The 17,260-nt window shown below is 35.3% G+C and overlaps 1 protein-coding gene across 20 annotated transcripts in view; it reads left to right on the plus strand.

Moving 5' to 3' along the window:
- The window catches only part of CEP170 (centrosomal protein 170), a 145,309-nt gene that overhangs the window by 73,042 nt on the left and 55,007 nt on the right, over positions 1–17,260 (plus strand). For 13 of the 20 annotated variants that reach the window (XM_070602124.1, XM_070602130.1, XM_070602132.1 and 10 more), the window contains exons 5-10: positions 183–241; positions 338–500; positions 1,357–1,491; positions 9,192–9,668; positions 13,996–14,159; positions 14,346–14,639. In XM_070602124.1, the coding sequence (XP_070458225.1) occupies positions 183–241; positions 338–500; positions 1,357–1,491; positions 9,192–9,668; positions 13,996–14,159; positions 14,346–14,639 (1,292 nt within the window). The remainder of the gene's footprint in view (positions 1–182; positions 242–337; positions 501–1,356; positions 1,492–9,191; positions 9,669–13,995; positions 14,160–14,345; positions 14,640–17,260) is intronic. The other 7 variants (XM_070602146.1, XM_070602137.1, XM_070602141.1 and 4 more) reach the window with 1 other exon arrangement.

Below are 17,260 nucleotides of genomic sequence, written 5' to 3' on the forward strand. Positions count from 1 at the left end.
TCTTGAGTATTTAAAAATGAAAATTTTTATATTTGGGAGCTTATTTTAGCATTTACTCTTAAGGGAAATATAATTCTGCTGTAATTACCTCTTGAAAATATGACAGTTTCTAAATTATCTGTGATCATTTGAAACTTGATTATCAGAATTTTGAAATTATATTCTTCCTTAGCCCCGTTTACATACAAATCTTTTCACTGTAGTACGCGGAGAAATGAGGGTCCCTGAAGAAGCTCTAAAGGTAAAAAGTTTTTACTCATTTCTTTTGTAAGCCTGCCGTTTACTAGGGTTGATTTCACTCATGGATGTTTCACTTCCATTTTTAAATGTGTTATAGCATGAGAAGTTTACCATTCAGCTTCAGTTGTCCCAAAAATCTTCAGAATCAGAATTATCAAAATCTGCATGTGCCAAAAGCATAGATGCAAAGGCAGCAGATACTGTGACAGAAGTGCAGCACAAAGCCACGGAAGCACTAAAATCTGAGGAAAGAGCCATGGGTAAGCCAACCTCTTTGAGAATACCGTGTTTATACTTGATTGTGAAGAAATTGCATGCTTTCTTCTCACAAACTTGGCCATGTCCATATAAAAATAATTAATAATAATAGGGACAATTCAGAGTGGGTTTAATGCTGTCAATGCTTTCATTAGAAAGCATTATAAAACACATAATTATATGGTAGTCGTGTGTAGGTGTGTTTAATATGTTTCAATACTTGAGAGAAGTGAATGTAATTCACCTTACAATATTTTTATTTTGTGTTTGCTTTTTCTTCTGAATTATAATATCTGAAATGAATCAGGAATTATCCAGTAATGCTATATCATTATAATTATTATCATATTTATCATGTTTCAGGAACTGTAAGAAATACTTTTACATAAATAATCCCATTCATACAAAAACAGTTTTTTAAATTGATAGACGTTACCAAATTTGCTCAAATACAAATCTATTAGTCCAGTTAACAGCTAGTTTAAGTTTGGTTACTGTACAGTGCCCTTAGGCTTTAAAAATGAAAAATGGTCATTCATATCAAAATTTAGTTTTCTTTTATATTTAGACTGAATGTATTTCTGTGTACCAAACAACTGATTACTCTCTAACAAAAGGCTATTGGGCTGTAGCCATTTGTGTTGCATAGATACTAGCCAGCGCGAAACTTCATTTATTTAGTCATGTCCAACATTGAATAAGGTCTTCCACAAATACTGTTATTCAACTTAGAGTAATGTTCAGCTGTCTAAACTATACTTTTTCACTTAATAAATTAATCAGGCAATTCTAGCATTCTGCAAAAGTGTTTTTTTCTATTTCATATGCTTTAGACAGATTTTTCCCACCTCTTTCCAGATACTTCTGCTGTGCCCCGGGGTACTCCATTGTACGGGCAGCCATCATGGTGGGGGGATGATGAGGTGCATGAACAAAGAGCTCTCAAGGCAAATGGCAAGCCTGAAGAAAAAAATCATGAAACTGGAGCGTCAGGTAAAACATCTCAGACTCTGACATTAAATGGATGTTTTGGGAAGAATTTATTATGTAAGCAAAAATCTGTCTACCCTGAAAAGAAATATCTGCTACTCTTCAATTTGATTAAAAAAAAAGTTGATGAATGTTTTAATGACATTATCATATTTCAATTCATTACAAATGATTCTCACATAAATTATTAATTCTAGTATCTTTCTCATTCACTTTTAAAATATTTTTTCCAGCTTATTTATGAGAGCATTAAAACTTGGAAAATAGATTAATAATGTAATTGGGCATTTTAAATATTTTAAAATAATTATTAAAATGTTTCAGTTAGACCAAAATAGTAGGTACAAACTAACTTTACATGTCTCATTAGATTCACAAGCATACAATCATATTTTTTAATGAACAATTTCTATTATGTTCAGAAATGTAATATGAAATTAAAGCTTCTTTAAAACCTCAGTGTGCCTAATTTGTTGGAATATGGTAGCAGCCAGATTAGCTGAGTTCAACAGCCAGAATGAAGAAATTGTTCTGGGTCTCATTCTCAGATAAATGGTCAAGAAACATACTCTTCTGTTGCTGGAGGGGTTTAGTAATGAACTACATGTCCATAAGCCAGAAAATTGAGATTTCTAGGAAATAAATGGAGGTATCAGTTGTATGTCATATAAGGACTTGGCAAAGACATCAACGCGGAAGGATGGAGTAGCCAGTCTCTGTGATAACGGCAGATCAGGATCCAGAACTGGAGGAACTACATACAGGCACCGGGAGCAGTGTGGGAAACTAAATCTGACCCTGAGTCAAGGATAGATTCCATCAGAACTCTTCTCAGCTTTCTACCTTTGACCCTAATTCTACAAGATAAATAAGACATTTTTCTTAGCTGGAGAACAGGAATGCTGGTTCTTTAAATATGCTCTCATTTTACCGGAATGTATGTCTAAGAAAGCTGGCTTTATCAACTTGATTTTTTTTTTTTAAAGATTTTATTTTTTTCCTTTTTCTCCCCAAAGCCCCCAGGTACATAGTTGTATATTGTTTGTTGTGGGTCCTTCTAGTTATGACATGTGGGACGCTGCCTCAGCGTGGTTTGATGAGCAGTGCCATGTCCGCGCCCAGGATTCGAACCAACGAAACACTGGGTCGCCTGCAGTGGAGTGCGCGAACTTAACCACTTGGCCACGGGGCCAGCCCCCCTATCAACTTGATTTTACAGTGCCCCACACTGAAGTTAACTTTGCAAATAAATTTCCATCGCAGCTTCCTTGTTTCTGTGACCAAGACGGTTTTCTTCATGCCCAAACTCAGAAACTTAGTATTATTTGGCATGCCCTGAGATTCAAATAACAGAAATGCTAACTGAGGCTGAACAGGAAGGACATTTACCGACTTAAGGAACTGAGCCTCTTCAGGGTTGGTTAATGCAGCATCTGAACAGAGGCGTCATCTAGCTGGCTTCTCTCCAGCTCTCAGCACTGCTGCCCACGGTGGCTGCACACATACAGAGGGAGTTTGCGTTCGTACCAGCGCTGCCTGCCAGCAGCAGTCAGGGGTGCATGCTGCTGTGATCACATCCAGCAGAAAATAGCAAAGCTTGCTTTAGAAGACCCCCGGTAGTTGGAAGGACTTTCCCAGAAGTTTTCACATCTCTCGTCTCACTGGCCTCTCACGGGTTCGGCAGTAGGTCGACTGCTTATTCCTCAACCAGTCCCTGGCAAGGGCTGTGAGATTATCCTTGAACCCATCTTGCCGACTCTGAAGTCGGGAGTCGGTTAGTTTTCCCTAAGGCACATGAGCTGTGTCAGGGAAGAGTGGATACCTGGGAATGTTGGAGCTCTTTAGGAGGGGGGAACAGGGAATGGATACTGGAGGGCGATCAAGAATGTCCACTGATTTGAAATCTTTGTGTCGTACCTTTACCTCATGTCTCATATGTTACCTTCTTCTCCTGCCTTTTTTTTTTCATTGAGTCATAATTGAACTTCTACTTTCAGTTTCAACCCTCCTGCACTTCTTTTACATAATAAATCTAAGCTGTCCTTTATTTCCTTTTTTTTAGGAAACTACGGTGGCTGCCTTTTGCCTGCCAAGTAGATTTTCCATTAGAGTTCTCTGTGATTTTGTCCCATTTTCCTTAGAGAGCCTTATGTCCTACTATTAATTGTTTTCCCAATGCATTCCCACATAAATTATACTAATTCGTACCTGCTTTTCTCCCAAGATGTATATACACATATATCAGCTGATATAAAATTTTAAATGATACATCTGTATGTGGGGATTGCTAATATACAACACTGTTTCCTTCAGTATTTTGTGTGTGTGCCTCCTCATGTAAACTTAAATTCCTTACTTCAAGGATCACATATTATCATTGTGCACTAGAGCCACCTAGTAGAGAGAGAGGGAGAGAAAGAAAAATATATACTAATTATTAGGTGATTAATTTAAAAGAAAATACGGCAGAATGTAACCATTGCCAAATACTGAAAATAATTGATAGAGATTTTATCTAGCCATTCAAAATCTTTCCCTCCCGCCTAATACAAAACAACTTTTGAAATCTGAAACACGTAAGTTCTAGGACACAACGAGGTATAAATGTAATTTTTGTGTTGGAGACAGAATCATGATTTATTAACAACAGCCAACACTTCGGTGGTTCTGATTTCATCCATACACTCCTGTAAGTGCCCTGCATATGCTTAATCAGCTAACCCTTCCAGCAGTATCTACAGGAGAGTTGCTGCTCTTTCCCCCTTTTTAGAGAGAAGGAAACTGAGGTGCAGCGACGTGAATTTACTTGCCGACGTCACCCAGCCAGCTGATAGTGTGGCAGGGGTGGGAACTCAGGAAGCCTGACTCCAGAGTCCATGCTTTTAACCACAGGCAGTTCACATTTCAGCAGTCATTACACACACACACACACAATCACTCCAAAAGGATATACTTCACAGAGTACAAAGATTTACACAAACACTCCAAAAACAAATTGGCATAGAAAATTGATCCCTGATACCTCAGCATAATAAAATAAATTTCAGATTATGAAGCATTCAGTAGTAGTTTCATCTGTGTGAGTGAAACTGAGTTCTTAAATGATTATCAACTTACCTGGCCTGTCTCCTTGAGTGTCATTTCTGCCAGATGACAAAAGCTGTCTTATAATCTTGGGATTATTTTTGAGTTAGAAGGAGTTAAGTGATTTACATCTTGCATTAAATAGCTTAAAGCACCCAGTCAGATTGAGCTGATTAAATGACAGTCTCTTTTACTTTCTTTTATTAATATAAGGATGTTTTGTTTCAGATTTATCATTTGCAGTTTTTTAAAATATATGATGAAGAAAACAGTTTACTGACCTGAAGAAATTTATGATGCCAGCAGAAATTATAGAATCAAATTTGAAAATCTATACTAATTGTTATTTTGTTTCATCATTTAGAAATTGAGGTTTTTTTTAAAAAAGTGTTTCAAGTTGTGAAATATAAATGATTAGTTTAATTATTTGTGCTCTAAGCATATTCTTTCAATAAAAACGAAAAGTGATTTGCTTCTTGGTTACCAATTTTTAGAATGTAAAATCTTACTACTTATTTTTCAAGGTGAGAACATTCCAGAAAGGATAGTAGAGTATGTGCTACTTAGTGATTTTTGATGTCCCTCTCTGTGCATCCACATGTATGCAGAGTCTCCCACAGACTTAGCATATAGCCTAAAAAACCCTAGGAGCAAATATTACATTATTGGATTACATTAGAGTAATCAAGTTCTCCCGAAATTGTGTGAATGTTTTGAGTCCTGTTAAGAAGGAGAAATTTGTCCTCATTTTAGCTACAGGTTTGCTCTTCTACCTGCTAACTTGGTTTAAACATTTGTTTAGGTTACAATTAAAGGCATTTAAGTGTTGCACACATTTCGAAAAGATGTGTGCAACTGTGAAGAGTAGATTTTTGGCTCCTTGACCTTGATTTTAATGTAATCAAACTAAATTTGGAAACTTTCAAGTTGTAACTGCTGCTTAGCAAAAGTGGTTTCCCAGTCTTTGTAATTTCAAGTACTTGAATGTACTTAGTTGAATGGGTGTGTTAAGCAGAATAAGCCTTCGTTTGGTCTTTGTCATCTTGAATTAGTTTAATATTTGGTTTAATTTGATACAGAATAATGAAGGGAACTTTTTTCTGAATTGTGTGTATTAGAAGTTTCCCTGAAAGGTCACACAATCATAAAATACCTTAGGAATTTAAGGATGTTAGTGCCAATTGCTCTTCTGATTTAGATAATCATAATTAATTCTAGCATTATCAGTTATTAAATCATTTTAAATATCTAGCAATTGAGATTAATAAAATAGTATAAACAAAATATTAGTGTACTTAGTGTATTATTTAGTTTAATTCAAAGTAGATTTTGAAAAGAAATGAATGTTAAATTCAGAAATCCCAGAATGTGTTCTGTCAGTGTCCTAAGAGAAGAAAGATGTTGTTTTTCTATGTTAATCTAGATGACCCCTAGTAATTTTTCCAGTAGACCTACATTTCCCAAGTGTAGTAGGCCCACACTGGGTCTGTTTTTATCATCTTCAGAAAAATGAATTCCTCCACATAATTTTTCAGATGACTGAGCTTTACTTTCACAACTGAAATTTTTTCGAGTTTAACCACTTCCTATTAAGTGAATTACCCATATCACTGCCTTGTTTAGCAGACAAGCCTGAAAATAATTTAAATTTTTGCTTTATGACTCAGGCATCGTTATGAATATCAGTTATTGAACTCTGATGCCTTATGGTGATGTTTGTGGGAGACTGAAGTACGTAGACTGTTTGCCCTGAGACTGAGTGGTTCTGGGCTGCTGTGTTTGTGAGCCCTGTGTCTGCTCTCGATTGTTTGCTGTCTTTTCTCTACCGCTTGACTCTTAGTGCAGTATGTTTGACCTTAATCTTGATTCTACATCCGCTCCACATTTGCCACGTGTAATCTGAGTAAATAGTAAAAAGGCTCTCAATGAAGGACTTCCTTCTTTGTAAAATTCATGAACAGGAGACTGTAGGCATTGTCATATCTGTCTTGGGTTTTTTAGAGTTCGATTTTTGGTTTCAGTTTTTGGTTTCCCTAATTCTTAACTGTGTTGGAGAGTTGGAGGAGGGAAAGAGAAAGGTTTACTTGTGTGCCTAGTTCACCAGGCTTTGTTCTGGGTGACTGACATTATCTCACTTAATACTTATCTCACTAAATCTTCACAACAGTCTTACGGATAGGTAGTATTTCCCCATTTTACAATGAGGAAAATGAGAATTAAAGACTTGTAGAGACAGAGTTTTTCTGATTTCACATCTTATCCCTACTTTCCACTAAACTAGACTGCCTGGTTATAATCATCCGATCATAACAGGCTGCCTGTCCACTCTGTGTGCTACTTGGCATTGTTAGATAACTGATTTCTGCATAAATTAGGTATTACTTGTGTAAGTCTCAGGTTTCTAGTCCTTGGAGTAAAGGTGGTTTTGAAGTAGGACTAAGGGAATGATAACCATAAAAATAGTGGTGTGTAGTTATTGATCTCTGCTGTTTTAATGTTATAATGTGGAAACAAGTTGAAAGTATGTCAGTGTTAACTGTGAACTTTACATTCACAAGGGAGGAAAATTGAGAACATATTCCTTTGAATCATGAGTGACAAATGGATTATAAATGCTATATCCCCGACCAGCTTTTTGTGGTTTTTGCTTTGTAAGTTCAGCCACATCGTTTTATTTTGGTATCCAGGCAGTAGTAGTAGAAAACTACTGCTCGTCTTCAGTGTTACTCTGTTACCTCAACAGTGAGCAGAGCAAAATGAGTGAATGAATGTATTATGTCTGTATGTCTGTTGATAGGATAGGTTTATAAACTGATTGTACTATATGGAATTGATCAAGTTTAGTACATTGTACATAGTAAATAAATCAATGTATTAAAAAATAAAAAACATTTATTAATGAATTTATTACTATATGGCGAGTGGTTAATGCATTTTACTCTCATGGAAATTTTAGATGACAGGCCTTCAGAGTAAACACTCAAAGTCCAAGTGGATGTTTATTATTAAGAAAAGGATAAATTAATTCTTTAATAAAGAAATATTGAAAACATGACGTCAGGTTATTGAGTCTTGTATAACCACTTTTTCCAAATAGCATGTAAAATCATTGCTTTGATAATGTAGACTTTTTCTTGATAGAATTTTTCATTTTCAGTGGTGAGAAAAACTAAGTAGATTTTGAAAAGGATAATTTTTACATTCAAATGGAGTTTGATCTCTTCTATATCCTATCCCACACATTTGATTATGGAAATGTTGCTGTCCCAATATTCTGTAGTCTAAAAGTAAACAGTTCTATGACTGTTTCATATTCAGAGTACTGCCAAGAAGTCAATTACAGCACCTGAAGAATGACGTCAAGATTTAATATTTGAAAAGATGTTTCAAACAACCAGATAACTTCGCATAATTGGACAATGATTGGAAACAACCTAATCTTGTATTGCCTTTCCTTCCTAATAAATTATGTGCAAATGGTTTTTCTGTCAATCTATTTTAAAAAAGGAATGCTTTTTTGAGCTTTAGGGAAATATTTTTCATTTGAAGTCATTCTTTACCATCTTGCTAATAGATATGATTCCTGAAAAACAGGGCAGTTTAATCTTTAATATAGTTTTTTGCTTTTGCACAATCTAATAACACATACTTAAAAGAAAACATTTCAGTTATCATTTTCACTTCTATACCTTTACGTATTTTAGGTATAAATGCATTTATTTTTATACCTTTCTATTTGTTTCTGAATATAAAAAGAATAATGGTAATCTTGCAGAGTTGCTTGCTGCTTCTGCCAACTCTTGTTGTTGATTTGAGATTTATAATTCAGCTTTACTCCAAGGATTTTTGACACTTGTGCATGTTCTGCTGTATAGAAATGTAAATGAGTATTCTTCTGGAATTATTGGCTGGTAACTGAATTTTCTATTTTTACGTTATTTCTTCCATGCTGCTGCTTGGATTGCATTGCTGCAAGCAAACCACATGTTTTATCTTTAATCTTTTATTCTTTATAAAAATCTATCTATTTTCTTGCAAGGATCACACATCAGTAATAGTATTTTTGTCATTCTAAAAGTCTTGTCTCTGTGATGGTGAAGAATGGTAAGTGGAATCATTGCTTCTAGAACATCATTTCCATATTGACTTCCCATGTTTGTTTCCTCATTTGAGCGCTGGTTCTCCTTTGGAGCTCTACTTGTGTTCATAGATATTTCAGATATTTTATCCTCCTTACTTGATAAGGAAATTCATATTTTTTTCTCTCATTAAAGACATATACATTGAACATGCATCTCCACCTCCATTTGATTTTAATTCTTGCACCTTGATGATTTCTAGATCCATGTTGGAAAAAATATGGGCCTTGCCATGCAAGGTCCATCACTAACTGCTTTGCTATCCTTAGCCATTGCCGCTATTTATCTTGCATCTCCTGTTGGTAACTGAATGCCATGTTTATAATCAAAATTATTTCTTCTCTGACTTTTGCCATTGTTTTTCGTCTAGACTGATCTGCCTTCTGATTCTCATGGAGTAATACAAATGGCCATTACTATACTCCCTCAAATGCTAGAAGCCCCCAAATATTTTGAATTTTCTCTTATTTTTCTCATTAGGGTGCAGCGTAGATGCCAAGCAAGTTGAGGAACAATCTGCAGCTGCAAATGAAGAAGTACTTTTTCCTTTCTGTAGGGAACCAAGTTACTTTGAAATCCCTACAAAAGAATTTCAGCAACCATCACAAATAACAGAGAGCACTATTCATGAAATCCCAACAAAAGACACACCAAGTTCCCATACAACAGGTGCAGGGCATGCTTCATTTACCATTGAATTTGATGACAGTACCCCAGGGAAGGTAACTATTAGAGACCATGTGACAAAATTTACCTCTGATCAGCGCCACAAGTCAAAGAAGTCTTCTCCTGGAACTCAAGACCTGCCAGGGATTCAAACTGGAATGATGGCACCAGAAAACAAAGTAGCTGACTGGCTAGCACAGAACAACCCTCCACAGATGATCTGGGAAAGAACAGAAGAGGATTCCAAAAGTATTAAAAGTGATGTTCCAGTTTACTTGAAAAGGTTGAAAGGTAAAGTGCATCGATCATTTCGGAACTTCCTATTTTATGATAGAGAAAACTCAGTCCTCGTAGCTAACCAAACTACTGTTAGATAAATAAGTATGTGAGAGAAAACTTCTGCTTTTTCAGAGGTCTATATTTAGTTTTAAAGCTCAAAAGTAAGACACACTGCCTGTGTTCAACTTAATCATTCAAAATACTCTGCCATCATTTTCTTGCCAAAACCAGATTGGTTTTATAAATCTGTATTTACACCATTAAATTTGTTTCTTTTTCTTATGAATATAAAAGATCTGTTCAGTTCAACAGTGAAATTCCCTAGAAGACAATTCTTATCATTTTCTTGACTTAAGTAGAAGATTTATTCAATTCTATTTTTATCTATTGTAATGCTTCCAGTAAAATGTCAATATCTAGATTTTGAAAGAAGTTTTAAGCCATTGGGCCAAAAGTTCTACTTTGCTAGTATAGTCACGTTGTTAATAGATTGTTTCATACTGTTCTCAGTGGCTTCTCATAAAACAAAAGTTTTTGGTTTAGAGATACTTCCTGGGAATCAATCGAATTAAAAATTTTTTCAATATTAAGACTTTTATGAAAATCACAATTGAATGTTTATTTGTGAAATAGTTACCATATATGCTTTACTAGTATAACACTAGTCACAATTAGTAAAATCTTTACACCTGTACATCACAGTATTAGCTGATCATGTTTTCCCATTGGTTTTGCTAATTAAATTTATTTTAGAATTTACTGAATACAGATTTGTGCTACTCTATCAACTTTTATTTAACAGACTATAAGGGAAGTGGTTTTATGTTGATGTGACCGTTCTGTTACTATACAAGGAGTTAATGAGTTTTTAAAAAAATGCTCTTTGAGGTCAGAGACTATATATTACTTACCTTGTATGCCTACCACTTCACCTAGGACTTGAATATGTGATAGGTACTCAGTAATTTGAATAAACATGAATGACTTCGCTGTCAATGACAAGAATGAACGTGGCTTAACCCATATGGCCTGGGATTCTAACCAAGTAATGAAGAAATGCTTATTTTTTATTTGCTTCTAAGGCATCTCAGGATAGTGAGATGATGTGATAACTTAATTCTTTGTTGGGGCCTATTGCTATATTTAAATATAATCATAAGCAATTACCTGGCATATGTACTTTGACATATGATTATAATCTTTTCTACTAGAGAATATTACATATATAATTGAGACCTAAATGTGTATGTATAGGTTAAAGCTTATAAATGAAAGCTACCCATTTGTAAACTGACCATTTTTATGATTTGGATAAGTAACAGTGTATCCTATAATATAAAAGGTAGCATAAAATTTGAAAATTTAGAAATAACAGCATCTTTTTTAAACCAATCTTAAGTGTATAAAAAATGAGCAAAAAGATTCTTTTAAAAGTTACCATTTAAAAAAACGCCTGTATTAACCCTTTTATTGTAACTTTTTTAATCATTATAACTATTTTCTGTATTAGCCGTTATTTTTAAGCCGTCATTTTAAGACAGTTTCTGTTCTTGAATGAGGCCCATTCATAAGTATGATTCCAATTAGAGGCACTAATGCTCACATTAACACTGCATCTAAATATTAATGATTAGATATTTGAAAACCTTACCAGAAATTGTGCAATAAAATTACTGTTGTCCCTCAAAGTTGATTTATAGGTAGACCTATATTCTAGTGTGTTGCCATTGCTTAGAACCCCACTTTTGGATTTGCCTTCAGACCATTTTACAAGCCATCCAAGAAAATTTCTTTGTGACTATAACTCAGTTTGGTCCAAGGTATATCCACTTTATTTCTCCAGATACATTTATGAATGACATTTGACTTTCCCCCCAAGTCAGAGCTGCCATCATTAGATAAAGATTTTCCACACTTTAGAATATCAGAAGTATATACCTAGACTCCAAATGTAATTATAGCAAATAGCAACAATTTTACAATAATTAGACTTTCAGCAACTGTTCAGATCAGTCGAAAACTTGAAAGTAGGCAAAACAAAACAAAAACAAAAACCCTTTGCTCCTATAAGAGTAAAGTGCACGCGCTTTGGGACAGTGAGGAAGATGATGTTCACAAAGCCCATACACTTTTACTCTTTAGGAGAGCCACAGCTACTGACTTGGTACAGTAACCTACCCTAAGAGATACTGAAAGAACTTCAGCAGATGCGCACATGGTTAATGATAAACAAAACAGGAAGAAAGAAACTTGAGGAGGAGTTTCCTAGCGATTTTTTTGTTGAGTAAAAACAAAAGTTGCAGTTCTGATCAGAAGTCTCACCTTGTGTGACACTGAGAAATACAAGAATGAATAATAATCTTCCAAAAGAGAAAATGGCTAATCTATAAAGGGAATTTTTAAGCCATAATTTAAAGATACGATACTGAAAGGACCTGACACCACTTAAACCCAAATTTTATGTGTTGGTACAAGAACTAAATTCTGTAAAGATGGTGCTTTCATGTTGTGTGTGTGTATGATGTGGGTTATTTGGTCTTATCGTGCAGGAAATACTGGAGTTTAGTTATTTCCAGCTCTTACAAACTGGATATCTTTTTAGTATATCTGATGACCCAATGAAATAGGCTGTAATGTGTCACAGCCTGTTTTTGGTGAGTTTTGTATGTAAACTGGTGGTTGGTTTGGTTTTGCATCCCATCTGCCATCCCTGATTCCCGACTTCATTACTTGAGGCAGGCATTCCGTTAGTTACACACCTGGTTTTTTCTTTTCAAATTGTGTTTTGCGTAGTCCCTAATCTGAAGAAAGAGTTTCAGGTTTGTTGTCTTGTCTAACATTTACAGTATGAATCGCCATCACTGTGCTGGGGAGCGCCCGGAACCTTTGCATTTTGGTTTTAGGCACTCCTTTTGCTTCCCTTGCCTTTTGCTTTTCCAAAATGTTGTCCTTTTGTCTTCTGAGCCTTCTCACTCCTTTGATGTACCACACTTTTACAGCTGACCCTCTTGTGTTAAATCGTTAGCACCAGTTAGTAACCTCTAAATTCATTAGATGGAAACCCAGGAATCTTACAGTTCAGCTTTTCCCTTGCACATACCGCCTTTGTCTTTCCCTGCTCTCACGTCTTTCAGTTCTGGTCATCCTCTAGTTTGATGCCATATTGTACAGAAGATAACTCGGATTAAAATTTTTAGCCCAGGAAAATTTAAACATCAGATTTAGTCCTGGAAGCTTTGGAATGTATCTGGTTGACTAGATTCATTTATACCTTCCTTCTAAAGAAGCCATCATTCAAGCCCTCATTTTTTATTTGATCTAAAACATATGTGGAGTAGCTCTTGACTTTCCAATAATTTCATGCTATAATGATGTAATAATCATTTGATCATTTCTTCTAATGTTATTATTTGGGCAATGAGAATTCTAAATCAGTGAACTATCAAGTAATTTTCATAGAGTTTTACCTGTAATCCCTACTGGAACCATGAAGGGTAACAAAAATCCTCTGTTAGGAAACTGATGTTTCAAAATTTAAATATATTCTAACTTGACTCTTACCTGCTTTACGGAGAAGACAAATAGATTTTGATCTGGTTATATTTAGCACCATGCCATTTGTCTAGTAGATGCTTAGATTTCTATAGGATCTCATAGACTATGCTTTTCCATGATAGGCCTTTTAGCTTGCTTTATTTAACTCTGAAGCCACCAGAGTTTATAGCACAAATGCAAATTTTCAAAAATTCTCATAGCTAAAAAGATGTTTGTAAACACTTGTACAGTAATTGGTGGAAACTACAAATTTGCATCCTTTATTAAAAAGGAAAGGTATGCTATACTTTTGGAAGTATTGAACATCGAAAGTTAAAACTAATCACATTTTTGTGGCATTTTTATTCTTTTACTGTGTAATGATAAGCATTTCAGTGGGATCACGCTTTTTCCTATCTCTCTTATACTAGAGAGACATTTTTGATTGCTTATAAAGGTATAAGATTTGAAGGCAGGATAATGTTTATTAACGTTATAAATATAGACTATTACAGATGATATGGCACTGCTTATCTGCCAAGGCATTGATGAATCATTATAAAGTTAAAATTTGGAGAAAGACAATCCTATTGAATTGTTTATAAAGGACCTCATTGTTGGTTGATAAAATTTGAATGTAAGCATTGCAATTGAGGGAAGTTTGCAGAGCCTGTTACTGAAAAGAACATATGACTTTGGATTGAAAAGGGGGAGGGGGCAAAACAAATAGCACTTTTGTATATGCTTCTAATTTTCTACATGGGGTTTTGCCTTCTCTATTATGTGGTTTCTTTTTCGTGTCCAGGAAATAAGCATGATGATGGTACACAAAGCGATTCAGAAAACGCTGGGGCTCACAGGCGCTGCAGCAAACGTGCAGCTCTTGAGGAACACTTACGGCGCCACCACTCAGAACAGAAAAAGCTGCAGAAGGCCCAGGCTCCTGAAAAGCAGCAGGAGCAAGCTGCTGTAAGTCAGACCGCTTTTACGATTGCATTCTTTGATGAAGACAATCCCAGAAAAAGAAGGTCATATTCTTTTACTCAGAGTGCAGGAGTCTTGTGTCAGGAAACTACTTATGCAACACCACATACAAAACTTGAAAAAACAAAATCTCCAACAGCAGATGCCAAAGTGGTTTCTTTGTCTTTACAGACTAGCTCTGCGCATCACAGAGGGGGGCATGGTGTTCCACATGGGAAATTGTTAAAACAGAAATCAGAGGAGCCATCGGTGTCAATTCCCTTCCTACAAACTGCATTATTAAGAAGTTCAGGGAGTCTTGGGCACAGACCAAGCCAGGAGATGGATAAAATGTTAAAAAATCAAGCTACTTCTGCTGCTTCTGAAAAGGATAATGATGATGACCAAAGTGACAAGGGTACTTATACCATTGAGTTAGAGAATCCCAACAGTGAGGAGGTGGAAGCAAGAAAAATGATTGACAAGGTAAATAATTGAAATTTGGATATGATGTTAGTTTTCGTGTGGTGTATTTGACTGTTAGAAATTACTGGAGAGTCAGCGTGAAGTGTTCTCATGTGGTCAGTGGTATTGGAACTGCAGGACTTTGTTAGGGAACTGCAAGACTAAAAATAAGACCAAAGTTCTTTCTGATTTTATTCTGCTTATATTCTGAATTTGCCTGAGTTTCGTATGTAAAGTCCAGTACATTTAAACTGCTTGGACCTTTTAAAGTTGTGTAAATTTAAGATAGGATTTTAAAATAGTATACTTTGCATTTATTTAAAAACTAAAAAATAAACAAAACCAGATTGCCATGACTCTGTTAATGTAAGCATTAATGTTAGCTAATAGTAGTTAACCACAGGTTTCCTGCCTACTAATTTCATGTTAGAAGCAGATGAAAATATGTATGTTTTAATCAATTTTGTTCTTTGTCCTTATTTTCTTTTGTTAATTTCTATTCACTGCTTTATTTGGTGATAGAAAAGAAGTGTATGAAAACAAAATTAGTTTGTTTATGATACTCTGAGTTTAGCCAAGTGTATGCCTGATCATGATTATTTATGTTTCAGATTTGTTCTTTGACGTTATTGGTTAATGTGATAATGCCTGTTGTATTGTTTCAAAAGTAGTTTTTCTCAGTTTTACCCATGGTAATGGAAAGTTGACTTTAGAATCAGCTGTTTATTTTACCCCCTGGAAAATAGCAACATAAGTTTGGCTAAACATTAATCTCGTGTTTAAGTTCTTGTTACTCTGTGTGAGCAGCATTAGCATCAATTAGGAGCTTGTTAGAAATATAGAATCTCAGGCCCATCCTAAACATACTGAATCAAAATCTGCTTTAAAAGCAAGGTCTCTGGGTGGTTCGTATGCACATTAACATTTGAGGTGCCTGGTTTAGATGATGAATTTACAGAGTGGTCTTTCAGGCAGTAGAGTCCTAAATTATTAGGACTAACGTTTGCTTTTAATTTCGTAGTTTTTATTTCCATTTTGGAGTGTGTTCTCTAGTGTATGCAATATATTACTACATTTGTATGTATATAATTTCTAAACATACATTTATTGAGGAGCACATGCTCAAAATTTTTTTTACCGTTGGAGTGTACAACTCCAAACTTTTGGAGATCCATTAGTATATGACATAGATGCTGTGTGAGCAGTGTTATGATAGTTGTTAATGAGAAACATAGCAAGTAAGAAACAGATGAATAAAGCGAGTTTTCTGATTATGTTAAGGGAAATATAAGGACACAGTGTTAGCATAGAAAATGACTTGGTGATTTTGAATTGTTTTCAAATCAGGCATTGATAATGACATTTCTTTAGGATTATTTTAAAGTTCATAATTTTTCTTCTGGGTATCGAGAACAAGTATATTGCTATTTAAAATAGTGTCAAATGAAAAATAAGAGAATAGGTTTTGAAAAAACAGGAATGGTAAGAAGTTTTAAAATTCAGATTAATATTAATTTTATCCTATTATGCCTTTGTTTGGTTTATGGATATTTTATTCATAGTGACCGGTGTTTTCTCTGTTAAAAAGTTATTTTACAGTGGAGGATTATATTTCAGTGCTTAAGAACATGGACGTTTGCAGGCAGACAGATTGAGGATTGGGTGTAAACTGTGCATGTGCTAGATATCTGCCCTTGAGTAAACTACCTCTTTAGGCTTCCATGTTTTTTTCTCTGAAATGGAAGAAATTTCACTAGGTTATAAAAATAATTTAATAAAATACATAAAATGCTTATCCCTATGTAGGCGTTATAATAAGAGGTCTATAAATGTTAGCTGTGTTCCCAAATATAGATCTCTAGGCAAGATGCTTATAAATCCTGGAAGGTTCTTTCAGAATTGCAAGGGTCAAATCTGCAGCCCAAGTGGAAGTTGCAGTGCAGGGGAACAGCGTGGCCAGAACGGCAGAAGCCAGGACAGACGTCATCGTGGCAGAGAAGACTCTTTAGGAAACTGCTGGGTCGAAAGGGTGACCACAAAACTTGGTGGACACCTGCTGTCTGTAGTTCTTTCTCAAGAAGAGTCCCAGTTTCAATGACAAATTATACGGTTACACTATGGATAGAGAAAACCTAGATTTTAAAACAGTATTTATTTAAGGGAATATGTGACCGAATAGATAATTGAGTCACTCTTAGTTTATATAAACCAGAAAACAAAGCTGAGACCATAACTGTAGGGAAAAACAAGAGTCTCTCCATTATCCTGTGTATACCACAGAAAAAGGGCGGAGATTCTACTAGCTGTGATTAAAGCCAAAAGCAAAATTCAGGCTAACTAAAGTCAGGCTCTGGGGAAACAAAAGTGCAGAAGCAGGAATCAAATGTCTGAAGAAGATGAAGTCACCTGTGGGCGTGGAGAAAACACAGACCAAGAATAGCCGGAACCAAGGCAGAAGCAGCACTGGGGGAGCACAGGGGTAAATACAGGCATCACATCAAATTGCTGGGATGAGCTCTGCCATCCATTTCTCCCTTTTGAAGTTAGGGTATGGGGATAGAAGGTGGGGCCATCAGCTGTTGTCCATCTGAATTTAATTGTTGTTTGGTCCTGAAAACTTTCATGTAGTCTCTTTCCTTTTT

The sequence above is a fragment of the Equus przewalskii genome, chromosome 31, assembly GCF_037783145.1.
Source record: "Equus przewalskii isolate Varuska chromosome 31, EquPr2, whole genome shotgun sequence".
In the NCBI taxonomy this organism is placed as follows: Eukaryota; Metazoa; Chordata; class Mammalia; order Perissodactyla; family Equidae; genus Equus; species Equus przewalskii.